This window comes from Penaeus monodon, chromosome 6, assembly GCF_015228065.2.
Source record: "Penaeus monodon isolate SGIC_2016 chromosome 6, NSTDA_Pmon_1, whole genome shotgun sequence".
NCBI lineage: Eukaryota > Metazoa > Arthropoda > Malacostraca > Decapoda > Penaeidae > Penaeus > Penaeus monodon.
In genome coordinates this window covers 8,796,077-8,811,076 of record NC_051391.1, presented here as the reverse complement: position 1 = coordinate 8,811,076, position 15,000 = coordinate 8,796,077, and the positions used below count along the sequence as shown (strand labels likewise).

Sequence of the window (15,000 nt, the reverse complement as noted above, 5' to 3'; positions counted from 1 at the left end):
AGAGGGGAGAAAGAGATGATGAAGAAGAAAGAGATGAGAGAGCGAAGAAGAGAGAGAGAAGAGAAGAAACTAAGAATAGGAGAAGAGAGGGGAGAGAGAGGGAACAAGAGAAAAGAAGAGAAAGAGAAGAGAAAAGAGAAAAGAAAAAAAAGAGAAAATAGAAGAGAGAGAGAGAGCGAAGGATGAGAAAGAAGAGAAGATGAGAAAGAGAGAGAGATAAGAGAAAAGAAGAAGATTTTTAGAGGAAGAGAGGAGAAATTAAAGATAGGAAAAAAGATAGAGAGAAGAAGAAGAAAAAAGGAAAAGAAAGAGAGAAAAAAAGAAAAGAAAAAAAACAAAATAGAAAAAAAATAAAAAAAAAAGAATGAGAAAATCGAGAAAAGAAGAAAACAAGAAAAAGAAACAATTTTCCAGAGAAAGAATAATTCGGATTTTGAGAATGGAGAAAGAAAATTTAGAGAGAAAAAGAAAAAACATAAAAAGAGAAAAAGAGAAAAGAAAGAATTTAGAGAAAGAATAGGGAGAAATAAAAGAAAAAAACGAGTAGGAAGAAACAGAGAGAGAAGAAGAAGTAAAGGAAGAAAAAGAGGGTAAAGGAGAAAAGCGAAGAAAGACTAGAAAGACAAGAAAAGAGAGGAGAAAAAAAAGTAAGAGAAAAAATGAGGAAAAAAGAAGAAAGAAAGGAAAAAGAGAGAAGAAAAAAGAAAAAGAAGAAAAAAATATAGAAAAAAAAAAAAAAAAAAAAAAAAAAAAAAAAAAAAAAAAAAAAAAAAAAAAAAAAAAAAAAAAAAAAAAAAAAAAAAAAAAAAAAAAAAAAAAAAAAAAAGCAATATTTATTTTTATTTTAACTAAGCTTATTATAAAATAACACATTTTTCCCGTTATTTTGATTACAATTTTTATATTATTATTTTGGTAATTTTATAACCTAAATGTAATAAAATTTTTAATAAAAGTATGAAACCAATCAATATTTTAAATACAATATGAAGTCAAAAGACAGAAAATTTTAGTAGACAAAATTTACTTTTGCTTTTATTTGGTAAACTAATATAAAAAAAAAGAAAATTTTTTTTAAGCATCTTAAGTAAAATATAGGCTTTTAAATATTTTTCTAAATTTAAATGAAAAATCTTTTAAAATTTATTTTAAAAAAAAGAAAACCCAAAAAAATCCAAAAAAACCATCTTACCTAAACTCTAGGGATCGGCAGTACAGTGTACCCCTCCTTGCCATTCCTATTGTAAGTTTAGTTTATTAAGCCATTGCCTACTGTAAGTTTGGCATGTACGTACATGCCATGCCCACTGTGAGTTTACTTTATTAATTGTTTTTACACTTAAATGCCTACACCTGTACTAAGTCACTGATAAGCCAATTGCGAGTATTGCTTGTCTCGCCCGTTCATCCTTTTCCTTGATTTACGAAAATATTTTATATTATCTTATTTTGCTGTTACTATTGTTTATAACATAATAGTAATTACAATGTTTATAATAAAAATAACACCATCAATATTCATAGCATTATGCCAATTCAAGGACAGGAGAAATTAGGTCAGGTCACAAGGTCTACTAATTGACTTCTTTATGGCTAAGCACTAGCAGAGCCATGTATATACAAAAAAGAGCACAGCATTTTTTTCATTTTTTATGCATTCTTCCTGGTGCCAAGTGGTTAATTATCTTTACATATAGAAGGCTCCACAAGTACTTAAGTCACCAATGCTCCAATTACTAGTACTTCTTATCTCACATATTTACCCTATTAGCTGATTTCTGGAAATATTTTCATTATTATAATAAGTATAATGTCTATAAATAACAGAATTTATATCAATAGCATTAGTAAAAAAAATCACAAAAAAAATCAGATGAGGTCTACTAAATGTGTAGCAACCTATAGGAAGATACATTTCACAAAACAATGATACAGTTAACACTAAATTTTCCCAGTAGAACTAGGTTAATTTACATTTTCCTTTGCTGCTACTTTTTATGTTGTCTTCTAACACATGAATATATGGAAAGAATGAAAAGAGAGAGAGAGAACAAAAACATAAAATAAGAGCACATAGCAAAATGTAAAGTACACTACACTGATGAGACTTTTTTTAACCCATTATTCCCGGTTGTCTGAAATCCCTAAGAGCAATTAAGCTCTGGTGATCTGGCAGTGGCCAGACAGAGGGCGCGGGAGTCCGCTGTTTTAAGCTGAATGCCCCGCTCCACGTGCTCTGGCGTGTTGCCGTGCGTACAAGCTGAACCTGCCAACCATTCGGTTTGCTATGACGTCCTATCACGCCACCCAGCAGGAACGGGTCAAAATAAATACTAAGGAACAATGTCAAAATTCTACATCTGATGTAGAACTGCTGAAAACCCCACCCAGTATATTAAATTTTCTATAGTGAATCTGCATAAATTCATAAGCCATCAGTTTTTATACACAGTATATGCAGCCACTAATACTAACCCTAACTGCTTGCTATTCTCTAAGAAATAGCTTATGTTCATGCTTAAAAAAATGAAAAATAAAAATTTTCTAATACTTCATTATTTTGTAAATACATCCAATACAAAAGCTTCAACTTTGAAGAGCATTTTTTTTTCCTAAGGAATTCATCATAATAAAAGTATTAGCACAGTAAAGATCATAGCTCTATAAGCACAGGATTAGTGGATGTAGCACAATATGCCAAGCTTTTCTCTTAGGGTTTTATGCAGCATGGGATATGAAGAAAGAGCAACTTATAATGTAGGTTACTTTGTGCCCAAGAAACTTTCTATCTTCACAAATAATTTAGTGTTCATCAATTAAAGTTATCTCAGTTCTTTAAGAATATTCTAGAATTCATCTAATGAAAATATTCTTTATCATTTTCGTGGAAAAGCTTCAAAATAAGGAGGAATGAATAATCTTTAACTACTATTCCAAACACAGCATTCACAAAGCAGTAACTGTACTTAAACAGAACAGGGAAGTGTTGTATAATCCCTCAGCTCTCAAAATCTGCACAGAGCATTCAAAGAAAACAGAGTAACATGTCATTCTCCACTTACACAAACCTATATCCATGGTGTACACGGCATGACTTTCATGTATATAGGGGGAAGGATTAGGAGGTAAAGGAGAGAGAGAGGGAGAGAGAGAGGGAGAGAGAGAGAGAGAGAGAGAGAGAGAGAGAGAGAGAGAGAGAGAGAGAGAGAGAGAGAGAGAGAGAGAGAGAGAGAGAGAGAGGACGAGAGAGAGACAGAGAGAGAGAGAGACAGAGAGAGAGAGACAGAGAGAGAGAGACAGAAGATGAAGAGAGAGAGAGAGACAGAGAGAGGAGAGGGAGAGACAGAGAGAGAGAGAGAGGAGAGAGAAGAGAGAAGCGAGAAGAGAGAAGAGGGAAAGGGAAGAGGGAAGGAGAGGGAGGAGAGGAGAGGAGAGGAGAGGGAGGGGAAGGAAAAGGGAAAAGGGAAAGGGAAAAGGAAAGGGAAGGGAGAGGGACAGGGAAGGGACAGGGAAAGGGAAAAGGAAGGGAAAGGAAGGGAAAAGGAAGGAGAGGGAGAAAGGAGGAAGGGAGAGGAGGAGGGGAAAGGGAAGGGAAAGGAAAAGGAGAGGGAAAGAGAGAAGGGCAGAAGGGGAGATGGGGAGTGGCAGAGGAGGGAGGCAAAAGATAAAAAAAAAAAAAAGGGGGGGGGGGTGAGAAAGATTACTATAAATCTGTTTGGCTTTCTAGATCTGATCTTTCTTGAAATAAGTTTGAATATTAAACACACACCTTTATAGTTTGTCCTTAATAGTTCTTTCTTTCTTTTTTACTAACAATATCACTTTCAATATTATCAATTATTTTTATCTATTACAGCATCATCTTCTTAAATAGAACTGATATAACTAAATAAAAATTTCAATCTTTATTATTCTTTCATACTTTTCTGATCCTTGAAGACACTCTAATCTAATACACTTTCCATGTACTTCATTACCCGTTATCATAATTCTCTCATCACCATAAAATTTTCCTTCCAGTCTTCCTACCTCCTGTCTACAACAAGAACAAAATCTGTAGTGTTTTATTAAAGGAAAAAAAAACGGAATCCATCATGAACAACGTGCATTATAAAATAAGAGGGATTTCTCACTAAAGGAGCTTTGAGCTAGGTCTTACCCTTGTGCCGTGGATTTTCATGGCTTGTCTGGCCATCTGGGAGAGCTTCTCTCGGTACAGTTGGGCTGCACGGGAGTTGTATTTTTGCTGGGAATCTTTCGTGGTGCAGTTGTGTTGGTTGAAGTAGGTTCTCTGTGAATAAGCATTTATTCATACAAGAAATAGTTTGCAGATACACACAAAAATGCCATAAATAAAGGTATAAGAGCATGGAAACTCCTCTCTGTGCTCCCTTTAGAAAACACATTAATGAGAACAACGAAATCTTGTTAGCATCAACTATCCACCTACTATTTACATTCATACTTACTATAAAAAACAAAAAACAATATCAATCTCTATGACATTCATGCTTAATATATCTACTTTATACTCCTAAGAAAAAAGGGGTAATACCTACCCATAAACATATAATCATCATAAAATTTTCACTATCCTCACAAATGCAAATAAACATACCGCATTGGAGTTGCCTCCAAGCTGCATACTTCGCAGCTGGATCCATGTCCAGTTGGTGTCTAATTGCGTGGATTTAACGAACGTCAAATGCACCCCTAAGCTGCGGTGCACTGCTGAGCAGTCAATACAAATGAACACTCCGTATGTTACGGTTGCCCATGTTGGGTTCTTTGCATCACAATCAAAGCATGTCTGAAAGAGATAAAAGGAATCTGTTAAGACTGATAAAAAACATTTTATATTTAAAATATCAAAACTATAAAAACTTTATCAGCTAAAAAGAATCCTTGTGATGAATGACAGCAAACATCCGGCCTAACAATTATTTCAATTTGTAAATAAATGAGACTAAACACCTCTGCTTTAACTTTCAAAATATTTCAAACTATGAATTTATATGCATTGGAAAAAAAAAAAAAAAAAAAAATCAATAATGAATATCAAACATTCTGCTTGATAGACCTATCAAACCACAAATAAATAAGAACCCCCAATACATTGTAACAATGAAAATGGAGTAATAATTAATATGTCTCGTATCAGTACCTACATCAGAGTCTCATATCATAATGTTATAAGTATTATGCTTCCCTTTATCATCCACTTTCTCATGTCACTTGCACACATTACCATATCTAAAGTCTTAAACAAGAGGTATTAATTTCCTGCTCTAAGTACACATATCTTGAGAATTACAAGGAAAAAATATCATCAAGCAAATTGCAAGTGTTAACTTGGTTTATGTCTCTCACAACTTGAGGAACAGAATGAAAAAACACAAGTAAAAGTAATGAAAGTATATCACTTCAATAACTACACAAGTAGTAGCCTAGTTCTTGCACGAACAGGGAAGAAAGTGGTACTGTTGCAGTCAGATGTACTCACTTTGGTAAGGCAAACATATGACAAATCACAATGAATTTTCTACTTTAATCCCTTCTGTATTTACACATTATTTCACAATGTATTTGGTTAAGGCTGTGGCTACATTTATAGTATCATAATGTAATTTCTATTGACTATTTCACCTGGAATTATAGTAACATGTGTGCAGTATGGACTTCTCAAACACTGCTGTAATCACAATGCCAAATCAGTCACTATGTTGTCTAATGCATGAGGCTATGTCTCCTGCAACCCCCCTCCTGAGGAATGCTGCTCAACAACCCCTACCCATAAAAACAAAGAAACCTCCATGTATTAATGGAAGAGAGCATCAGACAGACTCAGCACCAGGTGCCCCCACAAGTCATGCACTCTACCCTGCCATGGGTAGATTAAGAATTCCACACTGCACACACAAGACTGGAACTCCTGTAAAACTAATCACTAGCTATAGCTTTACATTACCATAAATATAGTCACTTTGTTTTGTTAATGTATAGTTCATTTAATACTATGCATAATTTTGAAAGATAAGTCATACACAATAAAAAAAATCCTAAAATTTGGCATAAATCTTTTGTCTGCCTCTTGGAGTCCTGTTAATAAACTCTTTGTTTATTCAATTTAAGTCAGTCTACTCAAGAAATAACAAAATATACACAAGTTTTCCTATGATATTCTTCAGCAATTGTCCCTTTCTACAACCCTTCTAATTACAACCTATAATCCAACATTTATAATGAAAAATCTTCCCACGAAATCTATACAAAATTCTATTCAATTTCATATAAAATTAAGATTAAAATTACTACAATTCACGGCGAGAAAATTTTATCAAAAATGATAACCAAGAAATCTGGATTTCTGGAACAAACGCACGTCACTTGATTTTCGATTCTATGACAAATGAACTAAAAAAAACAAAACCTTATCACCAAAGATACATCGACCAATAACATCCTGAATGAACTTAGAACTCGGTAAATAAGGAAGGAGAGGAAATTAACACGGCTTTTTAATTCCCTCAAGACAAGACCAGGGACTCAGAGAAGAGACCAGCCATCACGACACCCTTTGATTTCCTCAACAGAAAAACCTCCCCCGTCCTTCCCCGCGCCCTCAGATCATCCTCCATCCACCCCGACACAATTCCCCACCATCACCTTATTCGTGGGAATGGCTCGGAGTCGCTTAAAAACGGCCTCGATGTCTTGTCTGCTGGGACTTTCCTCTGCCATCTTGACTGACGTGTTGGTGTTTACGTCAGCGAGACCTGGTTCCTCCGGCCGCTCGCAGGGGGCAGCACGCGAGACTCTCCCCCACTCACCCCCACCCTTCTCTCTCTCTCTTTCTCCTCCTCCCCGTCTATGATCTCCCCTACCCCGGTCCCTGTACCTCCCTCATCCCCCCCCCTCCCCTTCCCCTACTCTGTCAACCCCTCCCTGTCTATTCTCTCCCCAACCCCGGTCCTCGGACCTCCCTCACCCCCTCCCCGTCTATGGCCTCCCCAACCCCGCCCTGTCCTCCCCATCCCCGGTCTGATCATCCCCTGCCCCACGGTCCCCCCATCCCTCCCCCACCTTCTTCAGGACGTGTGTGAAATATGTTATCAATAGCTTTAATACTTTTATGGTCGGCTTTATGAATATTGAAGGGTGATGGGGTGGATGTCTGTTATATACATAATCGATCTGATACGGAGGTGGGTGGTTAGCACTCCCGTTTAGGAAGAGTAAGTCAGAGCAGTTCAGGGGTATTTTATATATCTATAATCTGTTACGACTGATGGACATTGTAGAGACAGAATGTGTTTCATGCACTGAAAAACTCCGAATTTTGCAGAAAGCTATTCAAACTCAACTCCTTGAGACTTATCAATTATAAATGGTTGTACGCTATCCTTTTGTGTATATTAAAAGGTGGTTATGTCGTCTTTGTACTGATGAATTCGACACTCTACTTTTGCACAGCTGGAAAATATCTAACGTTATATGAAATATTAAATGCAAATTTACGTGTTGCATATATTAAAATTGACCCTGTTTCATCAAATTGCTTTCCGTTTAATTATTCATTTCCTGACATTAGTTCGCTTTTAGATTTGCTTTATTAATTCAGTCAAAGCTACCAGATGCCATTTGAAAAAAATATTTAAAAAGTAGTTTCTCGTATTCTGTATCTCCATAAATACGTGTCCCCCCCCCCCCTGTTAGGCAGATTATATGTTATCATGGAGAGAAGAATTTAAGAGTTTCATGTAGATGATGCAAGGAAATTCAGAATGAAGTTTCATGTTAAATCATTAGCGCGTGTACCCAGAATTCTATTTACTATTACCAAGTCATCCTATCCTGCATGAGGATGAATTTTAAGATATAATTAATCTGATGATAGTGTTGGTGAAAATATATTTTGACTATGATGATGATGATAGTAATGATGGTGATGATGATGATGAAGATAATGGTGATGATTTAATTAAACTGTTAATGGCATCAATAATATAGTAACTGTAACTGCAATAAAAGTGATAATGATAATATAGCGAAAATAATGATATGATGACACAGACAGTGATAATCACCATCACCATTATTACCACAAAAGTAGTGTTAGTAGCAAAACAGTTGATAAAATGAACACCAACTGACCATAATCTGCACCGAGGTTGTTCTCAAATAAATAAAAGAAGAAGAAGAAGAAGAAAAGAAAAGACACTGAAGTAAAGCCACTAAAATTACCAGGTGATATAGCATTACACATTCTGGCATGTGTCAGGGGGTGGGACTGTTTCCACAAGTGTTAATGTGAGCTTTGAGTAATGATGATGCTGTGGCGATAGTAATGATAATAATGATAATGGTAATAATAATGATGATGATAATGATAGTAATAGTATTATTGATAATGATTAGAATGATGATGATGATGATGATGATGATGATGATGATACTACTAACAACAACAATAGTAATAATAATAATAATAATAATAATAATTATTATTATTATTATATTATTATTATTTTTATTATCATCATTATCATTATTATTATTTTATAATAATGATGATGACAGAAGTAGTAGTAGTAACAGTAGTGGTAATTTTATTAATGGTAATAATAACAATAATAATAATAATAATAATAATAATAATAATAATAATTATAATAATAATAATATTAATAATAATAATAATAATAATAACAACAATAATGATGATGATGATGATATTGATAATAATAGGAGTGGGCTATAGTTTTTTCTTTTCTTTTCTTTTTTCTTTTACTTTTTTCAATTCTTGCTCGCACTTTTTTTCTGTCGCATTTTACCAAACTTTGTGTGTGTGTGTGTGTGTGTGTGTGTGTGTGTGTGTGTGTGTGTGTGTGTGTGTGTGTGTGTGTGTGTGTGTGTGTGTGTGTGTGTGTGCGTGTGTGTGTGTGTGTGCGTGTGTGTGTTCGCCGTGCGCAAAACCTGGAACCGGTAATATTCGGATCAAACCAAACTTGCGATGTTTATAAAACGAAAAGTGTTTGAGATTTGAACATGAAACATCACCAGGCCTTTTTTTGTGCAAGGAATCCAAAAATTATATTATAATACTTATATAATAAAAGGTAAATGCTGAAAGTTTCGTTATACCAAGCCATTTTATTAACTGAAAATACTTATTTAAGAAGTTTCATAAAACATCAGAATAAAATCAATGTTGTCAAAATGAGGTTTTGGAAATGAATATATAGATTTCAATTTGTTTATCTAAGAAAAAAATCATGAAATAAACACAATGTCAGTTTGAAGAAAACAATTTAATAACTTGATACTCTAATGTTCCCCCAAAACATTGTTAAATGCTGCCAAGACTTGCAAATGATTATCACGTTTGAGGAGTGAGACTAGGCTTGATAATCCTTGGAAAACCAAACTTGTTTCTACCTTCACAGGGACCACTTGATGTGTAACAAAATTAATTTCATATTAGTATGGTCTATGTCACTTATTATCCTTTTCCTTTCATTACTCATACATAAGGGTCACATTCAATATTACACCATTATTAACCTCAGAAATGACACGCGTTAGGAAACATTCACGTCCATTTTCATCCCACATTACAACAATCATGTCACTATTTTTATAAGAAATTACGCTGTTGTCTTGTACATTTACTTCTCCATTACTGGGTGATGCTTGTGTCAGAGGTTCAAAAAAAATTCCTCTTCACTATGAAAAATATCATTGATATTAAACTCCGTCTGCTCCTTGGATCAAGACAAGGATCCTCATCATATCAGGGTCTGCCCCCGGTAACTTTTATGTGTAGATATCTAGATTATATATGTATATATATATATATATATATATATATATATATATATATATATATATATATATTATATATATATAAGGGTTTTCTCGTCTGTCAGTAATTACTATTTGCCGTTGGTATTTTATTTCGACTCTCGAGGTCTTTTTAATGGAGTAGGTTCTTGTGTGTTTGTCATTTGATGAAGCAGTTTATTGCCATGCCTAAACAAAAATGTATTTACATGAAATGAAAAACAAACCTATCTCAACTCTACCAAAATTACTAAAGCGCAACTTTGATAAAAGATAAAAAATATAGTAATAGTAGTAGTAGTAGCAGTAGAAGTAGTAGTAGTAGTAGTCGTAGTAATCGCAGTAGTAGTAGTAGTAGTAGTAGTAGTAGTAGTAGTAGTAGTAGTAGTAGCAATTGTAGTAACAAGAAAATATTGTTGATGTCGATAATGCTAATAACAACGATAATATCAGTAATAATAACGGTTGCAACAATAATGTTACAAAAATAACAATGCTAAAATACCATTTTCCAAAAGTTCACTCGTTGACCTGTTGTGCCATTTACTGTCTCCGGAGTATAGTAAAAGCATGTAAGTTGTGTTTTGAATATCGAAGAATTAACAAGGCATAAACTGGGTCATTTCAGACCTTATAAAGTGGGCGTGTCTTTTCACTGCTGCCACTACCTGCGACAGAAAACGGTCCTCACAAACAAATTATAAATATATATGGGAAACTTAAGGATATATATATATATATATATATATATATATATATATATATATATATATATATATGTATATATGTATATATGTATGTATGTGTTTATATATATATATATTTTTTTAAATCACACACGGTATCGTAAACTTACTTATGGAATATGTAAGGATGTATTACATTTAATACTAGGGAAATTTCTTCGTGCAGTTATATGTTATAGGTTCAGCGGAGTTCGCCGACAGAGTATCACGGACCGCCATCAATAACAGGGAGATAACAGCTGTTGTACTCGAAATCTATGTAATTAGTTATATAGACGTTGGTTGTACTTATCACCTTTACCTGCTTTCTGTGAAAAGGGGATGTGGCACAAACTAAAGAGAGTTTACTTATACATACATACATACATATACATACACACATATGTATGTTTAAATGCATATATATATATATATATATATATATATATATATATATATATATATATATAATACACACACACACACACACACACACACACACACACACACACACACACACACACACACACACACACACACACACACACACACACACACACACACACACACACACACACACACACACACACACACACACGTGTATACATATATATATATGTATATATATACATATATATATACACATACACAAATACATACATATATACATATATATTCATAAGGAAAAAAATTACATACTTTATCTCGCAGTCTCTAAGCTTGGAAAGCAAACACTAATTCCTTAAATCAGAAAACTTAAACCCCTTCTGTTCCAAGCGATAAATTTTGGAAATAATTCTATAAATCAGACGGCCAAGCTGGACCTAGGAACAAAAAGATTAAGATAACGTGAATCAAAATATGAAAGAAATAACTTGGCCTCGCGATCTCTCAGAAGAGGAAGCCATGATGGCGGTCGCCAAGTCGTAGAGAAAAACCGTGTGACAATTCCAAATAAAAATCACAAACCTACAGCTGGAGAATCAAAGAAATATTAGACATTTTGGTAAGGAAAAGCACCTTCTGATGGGGGATGGGAAGTAATTAAAGAAATATACATTATTTCTACAAAGATAACGGCAGAGAAGGAAATACTTCGTGTTGGCGATGGAATAACAATCTCTCTTTTTTTCCGGTTACATGGCATATTTCAAGGTTTTATTTTCAAATGCCGTTGGATTTTGAGAGGGTTCTAACCTGTAGATTGAACATATTGCAGATAAGTCGCTGGAAGAAGACCTTAAAGACTCGAAATACATGCCAGCTGATAATACCGGGAAAGCGTTAAGCAAAACACATTTCCCAACGCTTTATCATCTCTCATTTTCATTTTTATATTTCTTTCGTGAACGGAATCTTATGAAAAAATAAGTAGTCGGTTTGGCGTAAAAGGCGTCCGTTGCATCACCTTATGTGACAGTTTTACTTCAATCTACTTAAATTGCTATAGCCGGGAAACTGAAGGCAAATTGTATTGTTTTAAGAAATATGAGATAAATTAAGCTTAACGAAAGACAGTAAAAAAAAGAAGTAAATGAAAATAGAAGATAAATAAACAAAACTGCAGGCAAACTCTGTAACTAAATGCAATAAGTCATACTTAGATATAATGGTACTTTTGCCAAGCCACGTAGAGAACCTCTGTGCACTGATTAAATTTTATATGGAAAACTAGCACATCCTCCGTAGATCTCGTATCAAATGGTGCTGCTTCAGTGTCCGTTGGGGTGCTCTTACCTAAGAATATAGGGTATCGTTCGTTAAGTATGGATGCACCAAGCTAGGTGAAGATGATCTTCCTGTAGGAGACAAAAAGCCGCAGTTGCCAGTACAAAAAAATAATCAGGAGACGAATGGTTATGCCAAAAATACAGGAAAAAAGATTGCCGGCATTGCTGCTAATAGCTTAAATCTCTTGGTGCTAAGGAGAAGACGATGTTTATTGAGGGATGTTGGAGGGCAGAGATCCCCATGACCCTCCCCTCAGGCAGTGCCCAAAAGGCGTGCTCAGTTACAGCTACTGAAATTCTTGGAACAATTTGTGGAGTTAGGGACTCGGTCTGGGGAGTGCAACCATATTTTAAAGAATTATTGGTACAGTGTCAGGTTCAACCAGGTCTATGCCAGAAGGTAATCTTTGCTTATAATGGCTATAAAGACAGAAAATAGGACCCTTTTCATTTATGGTTGTGCAAGATATAATACATTGGTTTGCATTTACAGGAGAACCTAATGACACTTCCTTAAAGAAAGGGGGAAAACTACACTCACTGATATATGAAATAATCTACTAAGGCAGATCACAGACAGAATCAAAGGAAGTAGGTCGTGACAGAAGGGGAGTAAGTTATGGTGAATGGATCTGGGTATGGGGTAGAACCTCGGATAGGGAAGTACAGTGATAGGGTGAGGGCCTGCGGTCAAAGCTCCTGGGTTAGGAAGATTTTTGGTTCATGTGGCAATGTTTGGATCCTCAAGAGAGGCTGGAGTAATAGGGACTTAGCCTCAGAGGGGTGCATTACCCATACTTTCATTTATATCTTTTGTGATGGAAAATAACAAAGGATTCATGCATATTACATTGTGAATAATTGACTCAGGGAATAATAATTTTAAGGTTGGATGGCTGTGTGAAACTTAAAAAAAAAATATTGAATATAATTGGAGGCTTCTTTGCATTTGTTGCATTTAAGGCCCAAAGGCTATTGTGATTGCTTGATTAGAGACTACCAACCTCAGATCATAGGGTTATCTGCTACAGGTCTTGCAAGGTCTTGCACACATTTTAAGAGGAACATCTGGAACATCTCATATTGAAAGCCTTGGGTCTCTAAATTTAGGAGTTAATTAATTTACATACAAAAGCTGAAAAGCACACTAAAAAATACTAAAGGACAGTCTTACACTTTTGACCCTTTGTTTTCCCCAGTTTGCAGTTGTTTGTACCTGTTTACACTCCCAACCCTTTTCTTAAATTTCCAACATGATTGTGACCCCCCACTTCAAACCTCAGATGCGTTCACAACCCCTTCCCCAAACCTCAGACGTGTTCATGACCTCCTCCTGAAACCTCTGTATATGCGACCTTTCAACTTTATTGTCAGGTTAAGAGCTTGAGCAAAAACTATTCAGCAATCTGTTCAAAGTTTATATATACCTAATTATAATATAAAATTTGTATAGTGCTACTGAAACTGACACACAAAGATAGAGGGAAATGGACACTGCCATCTAATAGAACATAAGAAACAGAGTAATAAACCAAACTGGTACAGCTGCAGCGGGCTCCTGTTTACTGTGAAATGATGGAAATATCCCCTGCATATTATCACTCAGGGACTAAGTCCACAGCACCCTCACACAGCCAGAGTTCTTAATGTCACGTTTTCTGTAAGTTGGAACGAAATGCTAATAAAGGGGGCTTCAGGGGGCCTGCATCCTGTCAATGGACCAAATAGAGGGTAGGAAAGGTTAGGTTAGGATTTTGGGGTGCGCATGATAGTCTGGTTTTGTGACTTTATCTTTGGAGGGTGCTTCGCTCTCAGTAACAAATACTCAAAATTCTTTAGGAATTTTGCATTGTAAATTATCCTACAATATTTTTCCCTAAGGCTTTATGATCCTTCTGCTAAATCACTATAACTGGTGTTTTACTTCATCATCAGAAGAAGAAAAGCTAAATATTTAAAACCCACCATTTCCAATCTTTATCTCAATGGTGATGAGTTTCCCCCCCACTTTGAACCAAGTCATGCACTATATCCTGTAGTTTTTGGCTCTGGCCTACACAGTTTGCTAGCAGTGGAGGCTCAAAAAAGTCATTAAAAACACTTTTGAACAGCCATAGCCATAGCCAGGCAAGCAAAAAAAAAAAGAAAAAAAAAAGAAAAAAAAGTAAAGGGTGCACAAATGAGAAGGTGGCATTTGGAATTAATTAGTTTATGGTATTAGCACATGAATGAGGAAACAACCATATAATTGTAAGAGCCCACCTCTAGTTATTTCTTGGTGTAACAAAGGCATAAGTGCCAAAGGGCCAATGTCATCATTCTGCTGTAGATACACCTTGTTGCAAGCCAATGTACAGTACTTGATAATGGACATCATATGTATATATGAGCTCTTGAATGTCCAATGAACAATTTTATACATTTAAGAAAAGAACAATAACAGAAAATCAGTGATTTATAATGAAATATATATTGAATTTTTTTTCTCCAAAATGCAAGTTTGGGGTATATTTGTACATGACATATGCTGTGCATCGAGTTTCCCTATAAAATATTGGAGCTTATACATTAATCAGTATGTGTACCAAGTATAAAGTACGTCTATAAAAAAGGTGAAAATAAGTTATAATGATAATGTTTTAGTTTGGTTTCCCTCTGGTCATTGATACTGTCCCAGCATCCTCAAAATTTATTTGATTTTT

At 34.9% G+C, this 15,000-nt stretch overlaps 2 protein-coding genes across 7 annotated transcripts in view; one reads left to right on the top strand and one right to left on the bottom strand.

Annotated features, from left to right (window-relative positions):
- The window catches only part of LOC119574177 (ADP-ribosylation factor GTPase-activating protein 2-like), a 23,905-nt gene extending 17,066 nt beyond the window's left edge, over positions 1-6,839 (bottom strand). For all 6 annotated transcript variants that reach the window (XM_037921268.1, XM_037921272.1, XM_037921269.1 and 3 more), the window contains exons 1-3: positions 6,667-6,839; positions 4,619-4,810; positions 4,160-4,291 (exon numbers count right to left, since the gene is read on the bottom strand). In XM_037921268.1, the coding sequence (XP_037777196.1) occupies positions 4,160-4,291; positions 4,619-4,810; positions 6,667-6,741 (399 nt within the window). In that variant the 5' untranslated portion in view covers positions 6,742-6,839. The remainder of the gene's footprint in view (positions 1-4,159; positions 4,292-4,618; positions 4,811-6,666) is intronic.
- Positions 6,840-11,465: 4,626 nt separating this feature from the next.
- The window catches only part of LOC119573851 (pre-mRNA 3' end processing protein WDR33-like), a 39,847-nt gene continuing 36,312 nt past the window's right edge, over positions 11,466-15,000 (top strand). Inside the window, exon 1 of the mRNA XM_037920955.1 lies at positions 11,466-11,574. The gene's annotated coding sequence lies outside the window, so the exon portion shown is untranslated. The remainder of the gene's footprint in view (positions 11,575-15,000) is intronic.